At 42.5% G+C, this 16307-nt stretch overlaps 1 protein-coding gene across 2 annotated transcripts in view; it reads left to right on the forward strand.

Moving 5' to 3' along the window:
• The first annotated feature begins 7426 nt into the window (after positions 1 to 7426).
• znf574 (zinc finger protein 574) overlaps positions 7427 to 16307 on the forward strand; it is a 53027-nt gene continuing 44146 nt past the window's right edge. For both annotated transcript variants that reach the window (XM_079504571.1, XM_079504572.1), the window contains exons 1-2: positions 7427 to 7554; positions 13377 to 13540. In XM_079504571.1, coding sequence (XP_079360697.1) covers positions 13379 to 13540 — 162 coding nt within the window. In that variant the 5' untranslated portion in view covers positions 7427 to 7554; positions 13377 to 13378. The remainder of the gene's footprint in view (positions 7555 to 13376; positions 13541 to 16307) is intronic.

Consider the following 16307-nt stretch of genomic DNA (forward strand, 5'->3'; position numbering starts at 1 on the left):
ATCAGGACAGACAATCATTGTCTGTCCTGATGAAGCTTTAACCCATTTTGACCTGAGATCAGTTTCTATGTCAGTCGTCGATTTTTCAAAAATAGCAGACCTACAAGCTCGTAGCGCGCCACTCGGTGGCGCGCTACGAGCTTGTAGATCTGCTATTTTTCAATAGCTAAAGCATAACATACTGCTAACACCAAAAGGGGTTCCCGCCCAAAATGGGCTAAGCGACCGAAACGTTGACCTAATAAAGAGCAACACTTTTTTTTGGCAAGTGTCTGACAGTGTGCGGGACCTCTTCTTTGTATTTCAAAGATACCCGTTTCATTATATGCTCTTATTGCCCTACGCACCTGCATGTCACCAGCCTTTTGAGGTGTGCATCGGCCTTTTGCTACACAGAACGGATGTGACATGTTCCTGCTGGTGCTACAACGGTGTATTTTGAAGTGTTTTTCACACTGAATACTGTGTAAAGCGACTTAAAACGACAGCATCGACAAACAAGACTGTCAACAAGCGATTTGTCCTATAAGCTTATAGGAATCATTTCCCCCGCTGCTCTGGTGAACTGCATTCAGTCTGAAATATGCTAATGAAGCTGGGATGCGTGCAGTGGTGGACAAACAAAAGTACTCAATTGTTTTACTTAAATAAAAGTATCTGCAATTTAGTACTACTCCGTTACTAGTAAAAGTCCGGAATTCACAATATACTTGAGTAAAAATAAAAGTATTGGAATCCAAATGTACAGAAAGTACTCACTGTCCAATTTCAAGTTTTCAAATAATCTTTTGGCAATGCGTCGCATCGGCTATTTTCAAATGGCCAAAATGTATATAGGTCTGAAGTGGCTAATGTATTTTTTTGTAATAATAATAAAAGTAACCAAGTTTTCAAATAAATGTAGTGGAGTACAATATTGGTCCTGAGATGTAGTGGAGTACAAGTAAAAGTATTGGAAATTGGAATACTCAAGTACAATTTCGAGGCGTTTGTATTAAGTACAGTACTTAAGTACTTGGTTACTTTCCACCACTGGCTGCATGCCAGCTGAGGCAAGGGGTGGCAGACAGGCCCGGAAGCCATAAGGGACCTGCCGTTGTTTCTCCAAATCGATTAATCTAGGAGGACATTGAGCGATCTGTCAGGAGGACAAGAGGAGACACCTGTCTTTCACCAGAAATTCAGGGTGCAATTTGCCTGTTGGGGAAAACCCCATGTGTATTCTGATAAGGCCAATGATGTGCTTGAAGAGCGTCGGAAAGAACAGCCGACCCAGCTCTCTGTGACCTGTTTGGGTAAAGGAAGCTTATGATGATGACGTTCATTGTATCTTCATTCAACCACTTCAGATGAATGTTGTGGACATGATATTGTTATTCCAATGTATGTAGTCCCCATTATTAATTATTGTATTGTATGTACTAAGTTCACATATATAGGCTACTTGGGTGATTTGAGTAAATAGACATTGTATAGTATGAATCAGCGATAATGTGTTGAGTGATCTATGAGAGCCAGACTTTAAACAACCAGATTTGCGCCACATTTTCACGATTTTTCTAAAATAGCAGACCTACAAGCTCGTAGCATGACCTATGAGCTTGTAGATCTGCTATTTTTCAACAACATAATGCTTAAAACACCAAAAGGGGTTCCCGCCCAGAATGGGTTTAACTCCCAGTAGAGTTTCACTTTACAGACATGTATGATGAAAACCCAAAGTAACATTAGTCTGTCTTTGAAAGGTTTTATTCAAAGTTGCCTTTATTTTTTGTATAGCTGCATTGCGCTGTGAAAAGTATGAAGTTAAGCAAAATCACAAATGTGTCCAGAAAGCAAATCAATAGACTGCATCAATATGGGAGTCCAAATCTGCCAGCTTGGCAACACTTCACTTTCAAACTATCAAAGATTCTGAAAATATGACTGAATGAACAAACATACTGTTTGAACAGCAGATCTTTATAGGCCTGTTGGTTTGGGATTGGTTTTATTTGCAGGTCGAACATTGAGAAACCAAATTGCTTAATAGTCTTAACACGTGCAATTACCTGTAAACCTGTCAATGTAGTTTTATCTATATTATGTAAATACAGTATAACATACAATATATACAGCATGTACTTCCAACACTCATGTGATTGGTGAATATACCTACCCTGCTCCCCAACTAGATTGTACTACTACTCTTCCTTATTTTTCAATGAATACATCCATATTTCACAAATCATACAGATCTTCTCTGGATCCCAAGAACGGTTGATCAGTAGACTTAGTCAAATGTATAGACTAACAGGCATTTACCAACACTGACCTTTGTCTAAGCTCCTGATCTGAGGAAATTATGTTTTTTCATGAAATTGGCTTGAATTGGCACTGACTGGTTTGGGGGGTAAGGAGAGACGAGGCCTAATGTAAAGTAGGCATGGCTGCTGCCATAATATAGGCTGACTTGCGAGATGCATGACTATGGCCACTATAGAGTCACTGCTTGTGTGGTTGCTACAGGAATTGAGCCCAAACAATGCAAGATATTTGCATCTGATCTTTTGGAGAGTACCTAGACCACAGATTACCAATGTTTTGAGCAATCTTTTGTAAAAAATAAAAATAAATTATCAATAATTAGTTCAAGATCTTGAAATAAATTTTATTTTGTTTCTATTTCACAAACATATTGCAAAAGTAAACTCAAGTAACTAACATACATTTGTGATATTAAAAAAAAATCACAATTAATTATACAATGGACAAGCAAACAAAAGCATACACAAACTAAATGTTGTTTTTTAACCACTTATGCCCTTTATTTTTCTAAAAGTAATTTTTTTAACCACTTTTTTTTAAAAACAACCGATGTGATCTGATATTTTGGAAAAACTAAGGTAGAAATTGGGTCGCTGGGGCGCCCGCTAGCTTAGCGGTCCAGGCACATGCCACATTTAGGCTCTGGCCTGACAGCGTGTTGCATGTTCGAGTCCCGTTCATGATGACCTTTGCTGCGTGTCTCTCCCCTTCTCTCCCTCCTGCTTTCCTGTCCATCTTCACTTCAACTATCAATAAAGGCAGAAAAGCAAAAAACAATCTTTAAAAAGTTATAATAAATGGGTCGCTGCATAATAATAAACAAGAAACGATGACATGGTCATATTATTACCAGCTGCTTTTATACTTGCGGCGGTGGTGGTCCACAGTAAAACAAATAGCAGATCTACAAGCTCCCAACGTGTCGATGTCAGGAACCACTTGTTCGCTAGCCTCGGAAACCCACTGGTTCACAATCAAATTATTATACACTGCAAAGCTGTCGCCAGAGGGCTTGTGAAAGACAATCTTACAGTATCTCATACTATGTATGCTGGTATGATGCTCACAGTCCTCGCTCCGCTCAGTGGCTTTGCGAAGATATTCAATACACATCCCAAAACATGGCCGTGTAATCTTCATTGCCCATGCTGAGAGATTAATAAAGACCATCTCCAGGGCCGGTCCTGAGCAATCTGGCGCCCCAAGCAGGATTTTTCGCGGCGCCCCCCCCCCCCCCCCCCCCCCCTCCCCTCAAAAAATAAAAAAGTTTTTTTTTTTTTTTTACTCTGTCCCAAAAATTGAGGAGACACTGTGGAGGCACTGGGGGGACAGTGGGGACACTGTGGAGGCACTGTGGGTCCATTGGGGAGGCACTGTGGGGACACTGGGGAGGCTCTGTGGAGGCACTGGCGGGACACTGGCACTGGGGAGACACTGGGGAGGCACTGGGGGGGGCACTGGGGAGGCACTGGGGGGGGCACTGGGGGGACACGGTGCGGACAGAGTTGGGACAGAGTAAAAAAAAAAAAAAAAAAAAGTTTTATTTTATTTTTATTTTTGGCGCCCCTCCCCCATGGCGCTCGAAGCCGTTGCTTCGTCGGCCTGTAGGAAGAACCGGGCCTGACCATCTCACCGACACAGCTGTCCTCCCCCCTCCCCCCCCCCCCCTCCCGGGTAACCGCTTTTCTTTTTTTTGCAGCTGATGAGGTTCTCTTCAGCGCTGCAAAGCAGGGCAGGATTTAATGAAGTCTCAGGGTGTCAGTGAACTTTCTTCTCTTCTCTCCGTGTTCAATACAACATATTTATAGGCTCCTATACTGCACAATCTCCCCACCACCCGGTGCTTTATCAAAACGTCTTTATTAAATGTAACCCTAGCCCTCAGGTCTGGGCCCACTCGGCTGAATGAACACTTCTCCTCATTTGAACCGCCTCGTTTCTGGAGTTTGGCTCTAAAAAAATCGAACCCAAGTTTTTATTTTATTTAGATCATATGATTATGCAAAATGTCACCACCAAACTTTGGAACGTTGAACAGTTTTTCTCATTATGGCTACTTACCGCACAGTTTCCAAATCCTATGAGTTGGAATGTTTCTGTCTGTATAGCAATACATTTCATGCTCACCATCAACATTTTGCCTATACATTGTATCTATCTATACCAGGGGTGCCCAAAAGGTAGATTGAGACCAGTAGATCACAATGTAATAACTTTGTTTTCAAGAATGTTAGGCGCAGTAGCAAATCAGTAGCAAGTTACATGAAAAAAAAATACCAATTAAACATTTTCCCCTCTATTTCCAAAGTCCTCCTTTTCAAAGTATTTTCAGATAATATGTTTTGGGGTTTGTAGATCTTGTTGAGCTGGTCATTTTAAAAGTAGTTCTTAAGTAAAAAGAAAAAAAAGTGTGGGCATCCCTGATCTCTATACTATCCCCAGAATTTGTTCACAAAAGCCTAATTGTCAAAGCAACACATAAGCAGCTGAAACATTGATAGAAAGTGAATGGTGAGAAAGAGGGAAAATCCCCTGGTTGGATTGAAAGTCATTCAGGGTGATAGAAAGGAGAACGCACAGAGGACATTAATGCGACACAGGTGTGAGGAAGAGAAAGAAAAAGAAGAAGCAGAAAAGCTAGTTATAGTTGAAGTTGATGAGCAATCAATGCAGCGTGACATGACAGATCCTCCCTCCTGGGCCTCTGCAGTCTGAACCGCATCATTCACTGTAAAACCTGTCTGCCTTGTCCGTCCTCCAACACACTGATATGATGTGTCAAGGTTGAATAATGTTATCCTGCAGGCAGGCACAGTTTCCTGTGGTTACCGAGTGTAGCTCAGGCTCCCCTCTCTCAGTCTGGCTGGATGCCCTGCATTGCCCAGCTTACTCTTTGATAGAATTTCAGAGGCAGGTTAATGAGATGGTCGTCTTTCTTTCCAATCGGCCCAGCAGGGCACAGATGGGGCATTGGTCCAATTCTGGGAGAGGAATAGAGTAAAGCTGCACAGGGAGGGCACAATCCAGTGACCCCCAGCTGGGTGCTAGATGTTAGATAATCATTTTTTTTGGATGGTGGATTTAAAATGTAAACCACTATTTTGGGGCTTGGGGATTTTTGTGGTTGTTGCTACTTTAGTGTGACAAAAATGAGCTTAAGTGGTTCATAAACCTGTGTGTAATGGAGTGCTCGTGGGGTATAGGAGAGGGAGGGAGAGAGAGACCTCAGTCAACGTTGTTATTTTAGCCCTATAAAAGAAAATGAAAAGATGTCAGGACTGGAAATTCACCTTCAACTACTCCAACACTTCCTCATTAGATGTTGTACAAAGTTACAAAGGTCAAAGTTATATGGAAATGAGTAGGAATTGAAGGGTGGTGTAGCTACATCGTACAGTACTGTGGCCCTGTCAGTCTGATAATATGTATAAGAAAAATCCCAACTAATGCCCATTGATGGTGCAGTGGTTGGGTTATGTATTCGTTATAACTTCGTTTACGCTGTTTCCCTCTGAGCTTTCCTGTCGGTCTCAGGTGCAATTGTAAACACAGAAGCTAGGCAAATTGTTTACAGTATAAACTAAAGTTGTTACATGAAGTTATAAACATGCAAGATTAATCTTCCAAAGTTAACCAAATCATTCTGTCCATGGCACATTGACATATCAAAAAGTAAATTAAATACAATTTCTATATGTAGCCGAATACTTGATCAATTGATTCACAGCCAATGGCACTGGTGAATGTGGTGATACTGAAACATTGATTTAAATTATTTCAAGTGAATTTATGAAGTGAAATTATGTTAAATGTAAATAATTTCAAGGACCAACATTTTTATAGAGGCTATGGATACAATAAGATTTTTCATCTCTGGTGCCCCCAATCTACACTGTAAAATGTTAATTTAACTCTGAGTGTACACATTTAACCAATTGGAGTGGACCTGTGAGGCTCTCTGAGTTATAGACTTGTATAGGGTCCATTTGGTTCCTCGTTCCTATATATTTCGTCAGGGACCCCCTGGAACCCTGAGGGGGTCCCTCCCTGGGCTGGCTGGACCCCACATTGCGAACCTCGGAACCAGTGCCCGCATTTACCAGGTGCCCACCCTGTTTCGGTGCCTGCTGGACCTGATGAAGGCCACAGAGGCCAAAACGTTGTTTTTTTACCGCTATATTATAATAAAAAGAAAAATTGGGAGCAGTAACTATAGACAGTGTGCTCTCTTCTCTTTCTTTACAGATTTACAAAGTGCCCATGTATAGGCCCATACTGTATAGTAATATTACACATAATAGTGCACAAGGTCGAGGAGTGGACACCAATGGAAACAAGCCGAAAGGCTTTCTTGTTTTCATCCTTTTAGCAGGCCTATTTGTATTGTACTGTACTATACTTCCCTGTGCCTGTCCATGCAAACTGTTAATAAAGTATTCAAACAATCAATCAATCACTGCCACTGCCCACAATGACGTTTTGGTGCCCACTCTACTTATGTAAGTAGGCCTAAAGTAGACTATTCCTATTGCCCCCTGGCTGCCATACGATAACCACCCTCCTTTGCAAACCAGCAAACCAGACTGCTGATTCTGAATCCATTTCCAAGCATTAGTTTTGCACAAAGAACACTCCTTGGGCTAAAAACGGCCATAGCTACTTGCCCAAATGTGCTGACCTCATCACATTTGTGATGAAGTGAAGTCTATGGCCGTTTTTAACCCAAGGAGTGTTTTATGTGCAAAACGAATGCCTGGAATGGATTCAGAATCATGAAAACCCCCTAGTTTGACATGTCACATGCTACTTAAACAATGATGACATTTTGAATTTCTTGCCTTAATGGTATGGTCACATATTATGCTAATAACTCAAAAATTTGAATTTCAATCTTTTAGTACATGTTATTAGACACCTTTAGAAACACATTGCTGAAGACATTTCTTGGTAACGATTTAGTTCCCAGATTGGTCAAATACCTGATAAAATGCCCTTACTAAGATGACATTTGAATCATAAAAGTTTACATTAAACATTTCTGGGTCTAACGGGGGGCTTCCAGACGCGCGCCTTTGGGATCCAAAGTCTCTGTGGTTGAATGCTATTGGTGTTTGAAATGACAGCGACAGCCTATCAGCTCAAGCCTTCTCTACTACATGCAGAAGAAGAAAACGCACTTGTGCTGCTGTCCTCCTACTACAGGCTAATGCTAATTCCCTCCATTGAGACGGAGAACGTTCTAGTTCGGTGAGTTTATAATATCATCATGTTATTTATATTATGTGTGCTTATTTTAAGCGGACGCGATTGTGTCTGTGACATTAGTGTACTTTGATATACCGTATGCTGCTATGGAGGATTTCGACGGGGGGAGACAACTAACGGCGAACTTTTAGTGGATGGCCGCCATTATACCACCGAAGAAGCGTATCCTATCCGCCCTTCTTCTTCGGTCGATTCTTCTTCTTCTTCGTCTTCTTCTTCTGTTCTCTTCATTCACAGAAGAAAGTAAACACACCGTCGCTAGTACAAGTGCAGGCGTGTTGTTTAGTTGCCCAGAAACCTTACTATGTTAGTTATACAACTTGGCTCGGCCAACAACACAGTTGTCAGTAGCTGTTAGCCTACTTAGCTATTAAGCTACAAAGCTGCTGGGGGGGAAACGACATTGGCACAGTGAGATGGCCGTCTGTCTTCTTTCTGCTGGGTTAGCATTGTGCTAAGCTATGCTAACCACTGGGACTGGTAGCTAGTAGCTTTACCAGAGAGAGGTGCTCGGACAGGTTGTCCATACCAAGTTAAACCCGGGTATCAATTTGTGTTTGAGGCATGGCATTGTACTGTAGTCCAAATTGGTAATCAGGTGGATGTCATGAGTTTATTGAGAGAAAATACACTTGACATTATGACATGATTATTGGAGTGGCCCCTGTCATGAGTAGTGGAGACTTCATCATATTATTGTGGATTTGTATCATGTTTTATTGTATTGGAGCCTCCGAGCCTACGTTTTTTCCCACATCAGTCCTAGATGGACTGATGTGGGAAAAAACGTAGGCTCGGAGGCTCCAATACAATAAAATATGATGACAATAAAGTGAATCTAAATATCAGAGTGAAGGATTAATCATTATAACAACAAGAGTACTAAGCCCAGTTGCCCACTGCTTCATATGAAAACCTACCATTGAATCCACCCCAGGTATCGACTATGAAACCAAAATGCATTATATACCAAAGATAAACTGATATCTTGCAAATGCATAATTCTCTATTTGTTAATATTCTGCACACCCACCGCACTGTTATTTGAGCAGAGTGCTTTTGCTGGTGCACTGCAATGTGAGGCTGGGTGTTGGCCTGTGGCCAGTGAGTGAGCGAGGCCAGGCAGGCAGCAGGGATTGTTTTCTATAGTCTGGCAGCCGACAAGCTTTAGTCTTTTTTTATTGGCCTAAAATATTGTCTATATACATGCATTCATGAATCCACTTGCTGACCGGCTGTCAGTATTGAGCAATGTTTTTATATGGGTTTCTGGTGACCCTACCATTAACATCCATCCAGGCAAAAATATCAAACTTTCCTTATGCTTTAAGTAGCATGTGACATGTCAAACTAGGGGGTTTTCATGATTCTGAATCCATTCCAAGCATTAGTTTTGCACAAAAACACTCCTTGGGCTAAAAACGTACATAGACGTCAGCACAAATGTGATGAGGTCAGCACATTTTGGGCACATTTGGGCAAGTGGCTATGGCTGTTTTTAGTCCAAGGAGTGTATTAGGCTACATGTCACATGCTTCCTAAAGCAAAAGGAAAGTTTGACATTTTTGCCTGCCAACTGCCATAGGATGTTAATGGTAGGTCACAAGAAACCCCTATAAAAATAATTCTCAAATATACCAAATTTCCCACCTCGGCTGCCGGACTAATAGTCTATCATGCAACAACAGCGGTGAAGCCTGTCCCCCCTATGGGTCCAATAACAGCAAGCAAATAAAATAATTGATGCTCCAGCTGAACGTAACATGAAATAGGCAGAGCTAAACTTGGCAACGTCTCTGCTTGATGCATGATGAAAATAAAAATTAGCCCAGGTTTGGCCCACGGTGAGTCATTCTTGTCTCCCGTTTCGAATGGGATCAGTGTATTGAAACGGGGAAAATCAGGTGCAATCAGGCCTTTCAATAGACTGAGTAGACGTCTACCCGTCTACTCAGGTGCTCAGTAGGTTGATTCCTTCCGATTGTGTCGGTTGATCTGTGCAGTTTAATGCATCGCATGCAGCTACTGGAGCGGTGCCGTGTCGTTAGTCAGAAGGTTCCTTGTTCCGAAATTACTATCCCTATCTCTAATCCTAACCTAAACATAACCGCAAGCACGGGAGCAGTGCATCTCTAATCCTAACCTAAACATAACCGCAAGCACGGGAGCAGTGCATGTTCGATGTTACGGCTGCATTGAAAGGAATGATCACCTACTGAGCTCCAGTAGCTGCATGCGATGCATTAAACTGCACAGATCAACCGACACAATCGGAAGGAATCAACCTACTGAGCACCTGAGTAGACGGGTAGACGTCTACTCAGTCTATTGAAAGGCCTGATTGCACCTGATTTTCCCCGTTTCAATACACTGATCCCATTCGAAACGGGAGTTCTTGTCCAGGCTGGAAGTTAACCCTGCACTTTGTCTTAAAAGTCTGTCCACAGGATGTATGATGCATTGCATGCATACATGCATGCAGGAGCTCAATCTCCCCAGAAGAGGGCAATGTTCACAGCTCTAACATTCTAAATGGAACGCACTGCTTTGACGCAGGGTCATATCAATATCAACACTCATGTACTGAGGTCAGGACGATGTTAACACATGCTGTAGGTCTTCTAAAGCAGGGGTTCTCAAAGTGAGGTCAGGGGACCCCCAGGGGTCCCAAGCACAATTAGTTTATAGTGTTGCAATCATTTTGAACCACTTTATCCATTTATAAGTTGGCTATTCAAAAATAGCAGTTGTACAAGCTTAGCTTGCACATCTTTCTTTAGTACACATTTTGCATAATGTTGATCTATTTTTTTTTTACTTAAATGTTCCCGTTCAGGGGCATCCTGGCAAAAATAATTCAGGAGGGTGGGTCCCAGGCCAAATGCGTGCAAATTTGGGGGTCCTTGACGTGACAGAGTCTGAGAACCACTGTTTTAAAGGGGTGCAGAATTTATTCGTGAATGTTAATGTTGTTCCAATGATCATAAACCCATTTAGGCCTGACGTCGAAATAAATAAAAAGTCTTCTGAAAGAATATATATTCAAAGATTTGTGTCACATTTTCAAAAATAGCAGACCTACAAGCTCGTAGCGCGCCACTGAGTGGCGCGCTACGAGCTTGTAGGTCTGCTATTTTTGAAAATGTGACACAAATCTTGTGTAACAAGATTTGTAGATCTGCTATTTTTCAATAGCTAAAGTATAACATAATGCTTAGTTAAAACACCAAAACGGGTTCCTGTCCAGAATGGGTTAAAAAAGTGAGGGGCACTCTTATCATCATAAATGGTAAATGGTGCATTTATATAGTGATTTTATCCAAGGCGCTTTACATAGATTGTGCATTACATTCACCCATTCACACCGATGGCAGTGGAAACCATGCAAGGCACCAACCAGCACATCAGGAGCAATTAGGGGTTCAGTTCAGTGTCTTGCTCAAGGACACTTCAACACTAACTGGGGGAGCCCGGGTTCGAACTGGCAACCTTGCGCTTACCATCCGGCCACGCTACCCCTGATCCACCGCCGCCTTGCATCATCCTACATCACATTCCACAATGTGGTACACACAGACACACAAAGCTGTGTATGGGAGGGTCAAAAAGACAGTAGTAGGGTAAAGCCAGGTTGCATCATCTGCATGACCACAACACCCACATACCTGAGGAGTGAGGACACGTAAACACAATTTTCACTTCTATTCAAAACTAAAGCAGGCGTATTTAATGAGGTTTGTGACTCTCTGTGACATTGGCACTCGTGTACTACTGACATACTGTACAATACATACAGTACAGTGTACACTTTCAACCTGCCGTCCCTCTTTATTTGGGCATGATGTCATAGGCGAAAACTGCAAAGATAACAGATCTAGAAGGTCTCGTGTAGTTTAGCTATTTTAACACATACACTATTTTAACACCCAGTTTATAATAATAATGTACATACAATTTATATAGCGCTTTTCAAGGTACTCAAAGGCGCTTTACAGAACAAAATAATACACTATGTAGAAAAATATAGTATATAAAAAGTTAAAGGTTAGAATAGAAACTAAAGTAGACAAACAAAGTGGGGGGTGGGCAATTATGTAGGGAAAGCAAGTCTGAAAAGGTGGGTTTTGTGTGTGCTTTCGCACGTCTCGAAGGTGGGGTGAATTAAGGGACGGCCACTGCGAAGGCCCCGTCACCCCAGGTTCGCTTATTAGCCTTGTGGGGTTCCAGTTGGCTGGCAGTGCTTGACCTGAGGGAGCGGGTGGGGACGTGGTGTTCGACGAGTTCAGAGAGGTAGCTCGTATTGGTATTGATGAAACGCCATTGTACAGTATAAAGGTGCAAAGGTCCCAGTTTGTTGTTGAAACGCCATCATACACTGATGTATAAAGGTGCTAAGGTCGCAGTTTGTTGATGTTGGCACGGCTGCAGCTTTACCGCTCCTTGGCTGTGGCTCACCGCTCCAAGAGATGGGTCAAATGTGGAGAACAAATTTCACTGCGGTAACCGGTAACGTGTGTGACAAATCGTATGACTTTGACTTTAAGACAGTCAAGCATGTTGATCTCATCTGTTTAAAGCCACAGTAGGTGGCTCCAGGTGAATGTAGTAAATGTTCAGCAACTAAAGACAATAAATATTGTCATGGAAAAAATGAGAATCGTGTGAGAATCTCAATTATTGTGGAAGAAAATCGAGATTCACATTTGAGCAAGAATTATGCAGCACTACAGGAAACGGGTGGGAGAGGCACGCAGCAAAGGCCATCGGGCTTGGGAATCGAGTGTGGTATGTGTCTTAACCACTTGGCATCAGCGCCCCATCAGTGGGTCGATTTGACCCAGCTCTGCCCACGTTGACTTGGTGGTGGTTGGTGCCATATGCTCCGTCAGAATACAAATAATTTAATTTGGCAGGCACAGTAGCTGCAAATTAATTAGTCCTGGTGCCATTTGTGCTGTAACACGTGACTATAGTAGAGTAGTTGCGAACGCAGTGAGCACTAACTATGAGACCTAGCAGAACATGTCTGTCTGTCTGTCTGTGTGTGTGTGTCTGTCTGTGTGTCACGCTGTAACACCACCCGCCCGCCACCAGAGGGTGCAGCTGTATCACACACACACACACACACACACACACACACACACACAACTTGACTTAAAAAAAACGTAACTTAAAAAAAAGAAAAAACGTACAAAAAAACTTAAAGAAAAAACGTTAAAAAAAACTTGAAGAAAAAACGTTAAAAAAAAACGTAAAGAAAACACACACACACACAACTTAAAAAAACTTAACTTAAAAAGTTAATTTTTCTAATTGTTATTGCAATTTACGAGCTGCGTTCGCTTCCCGCGTTCGCGCGTCTTACTTGTGTTATATAAGTGTGTGAATACAGGACGTGACATTTTAGAGCAGTGGGCGAGAGCATCCACATAGGGTTAGAAATTAGAATGCTCCAAATAGAATTTCACCTCCCCGGTCAAGTAAGCACTATTAAAGCACAGACCTACGTCTTATCGTTGCAGTCGGTCAGAAACCTCTTATCTCGATTTTCTTTTTGTAAATGAATGCCCTACTTGATCATACTACAGCATCGAAACGCGAGGCAACACGTCGTGTTTTGAGCTTGTAGATCTGTTGCCTTTGCTATTTTCGGGGGGGAATTGAATCCTTCCCTGAAAAGTAACAGTTTTGGACATATGAGCTTTCCTCCCGACAGCGAGACGATCATACAACTGCTGCTTGAGGTGTGTTACTCCGTCACATTATTGTCCTTATTGATTTTCTTCCCCTGGTCCTCCCGGCAGGTATGGAGAGCTCGTCGGTGTACATGTGTTTCCCCTGCTACCAGGAGTTCAACACCCTGGACGAGGTGCTGCAACACCAGCTGACGTGCACCGCAGAGGCCACGGAGCCTATCCTGGCTGCGCCTGGAATGACCACCATCAATGCACCGCTGCGCCACACTCAGGTAATGACCACCATCATATCAACGCACCGCTGCGCAGCGACGCCTCCAATTCTGTTTGACTGGGGCAACTATGGGGGGCTGGCTATTTAGAGCGGGGGCTAATGGATTTTGGTTTACATATTAGTCAGTCAATTGGGTTTGTGGAGAGGTGGGGCTAAGCCTCCACCCCCTCTGGAGCCGCCCCTGGGTCACACTCTGTCACATCAACGCACTACCACATCACACTCAAGTAACGGTGCTCACCCACTCTATGCAGCACTGTTTCACAAATGGTGTGTCGGGGGTCCATCTTTGGGTCACAGACCAATTTTTTTGCAGTAAACATTTATTTTCTTCTTTTTTTCGTGTCCTACAAACTACAAAGCCTACATTTTTATTATTAAAAATACTCAAACTCAACTTCTCCACTATTTTCTTTTCATAAATAAAATGTTAAAATCTAATAATTTCTATAAATTCATTAATTTTTTTTTAAGAACTAGTGAAAATAGCAGATCCACAAGCTCGCAATGCGTTTTGTGAGCTGGTAGATCTGCTATTTTAGTAGTTTGGGTCCTGAGAAAACGTCTACTTTCTCTTGTGGGAACCACGGCTCTATGGTGTTGGCCGTCTTATACGATAGTTATACGATTAGTGTTGTGTCCAAAACAAAAGTTAATACCGGGATAATGGTTTGCCTCGAGGAAACTAAACGAAAAGAAGAAGAATTTGGGCCCAACCTTGACTCGGCAGAATTGAACAGCATGGTTTGGCTGTTCTCCAAAGGGAGCTCATAATATCTCCTGCCATTTCTCACAAAAAACTGTCTGCACACATATAGTCAGCAAATGATTGATTTCCTGTGATTTAACTCATGAATCCGGTAAAGTTGCCGCAGTAATCTTTCAGGTACAGCAGTAGCACAAATAATGATCATGCTGGTCTTTTTATGCGTTGATAGTTGTTGTATAGCAGTCTCATGTTATATCACCAGCCAATTGCAGCCATGGATCGGCTTGTAGGCCACAGTCCTTGACCCTGTCACACTGCACGGCCTAAGATGCTTAAGATGAAAGATTTGTTTTTGCCACGTTTACCGGTATGCTGCACTATGGAAAGGAAGACGATGATCTCAGACAGTAGGGCGATATTTTCAAATATCCAATCAAACAATATTTATTAGCAAATGCCTCTAGGTATTGTGACTATTGGGGATGACTATTGGTGCTTTCAGAAAATATTTAAACTAAGTGGATGCAAGGCATTTGACAAAAAGACAGATTTTTTTCAGAGAAAACAGGCAGGAAAGAAATCGTAATGAGTGGATTCCTATGGGGTGCGTGCGCATTTCGCCTTGTGCCTGGAGGGACATAGCAACCTGCCTAGCAACCTGGGCACAGTAGAGGTATGTGTTTGGCTTCTGCCGGTCGATTTTGATATAAAGCTATAAACCCGCGGCGCCACGGGTTCGGCTATCAAAGGGTAATTATGATAACCTGTGGTGCCGCGGGTCATGGCGATTGGCGACAAGGGTGTTAAGTAGCAGGACGTATAGATAGCATTCATTACAAGTTTAGCTGGATGACTGCATAACGTTAATTATTAAAGTAATTCCCGTGCTCTGCATAGACGAGTGTTAGTTGAGTGCTACTGATCATTCGACTGACAGCTAGTCTCAAGCAAGCCTTGAAGGCTTCAGAGATGGCCTGGAACTCTGTTCTAATGTGAACATGTGCCAGTATGCATTGTAATGTCCTTAACCGTTTCCCAGCCAAAAAAATGTAGCCTGCGTAATTTGTCGGGAAGCGACGCTGTCAAAATACGTAGCCTTTCAGTCGCTTTAGTCACCAAATCCCCCTCCCAGGCGGCATTTCTGGTCAGAACAACACTTATTGCACGGAGCCTAGCGGTCGCGGTAATGGCGCCGGCCTGGACAACCGGCGATCCGACGGACTTGACACCGGGCACTGCACTCCGTGTGGTGGTGTGGAACGTGTGTGTCAAATTTGAAGTCGGTGGGGCGAACGGTTCTGGAGTTATGTGGATTAGACGTACGTATACACACAGAGACGTGGTGCATTTATATTAGGATTGCTGTAAATACGGGGGCTATTTATATTTCAAATGGATATGAAGAGCTATTACAGGCACAGCACGATCATCTTTTTGTGTCTCCCTCCGTCTCAGATCAGGTGTTTGCATTCAAAGCTCTTCAATAATGGGAAATGTGAGTGCTAGGACATTTGAGTGCTTGGCAGCATTAACTGACAAATCTTTTCTTTTGTTTTCCTTTTTTACAGTTATTTGGTCTCCCCTTTTTCAACAGCCATATCACCACAATATCACCATGTCATTATTATGACAATTCTCGATTCCTTGTTTATTCCCGCCTAGACTCTGTTCTTGTCACTGCTAACTGCTACAGGTGGTGCTAGGGAGAACACAGAGCGCATGTTAAGCATTGAGCTTAAAGGAGGAGTTCACACAGTACTATAGTAGGAGCACCTTTTACTTTTTGAGGGGTGCCAGCCCCTCCTATACACAGGTTTAATGTTTGTCTTTAGTTCAATGTTTTTTTTGTAAACGCCATTGACAATGAAGGGAAAATTTACGTCATAAATGTGTCATATTGTCTCTTTATTGTTAATGGCGTTTGATGTTTGTGTTTGCACCGGTTGTTTAACATCACCATTACATCACCTAATCCTAAGAGTTAGACTTTAATATATTAGCGCCCCTCACTTCACACGGGGTGTGACTTTTTAACTTTATTGACTTGTACGTCTCC

Source organism: Electrona antarctica (assembly GCF_951216825.1).
Source record: "Electrona antarctica genome assembly, chromosome: 6".
In the NCBI taxonomy this organism is placed as follows: Eukaryota; Metazoa; Chordata; class Actinopteri; order Myctophiformes; family Myctophidae; genus Electrona; species Electrona antarctica.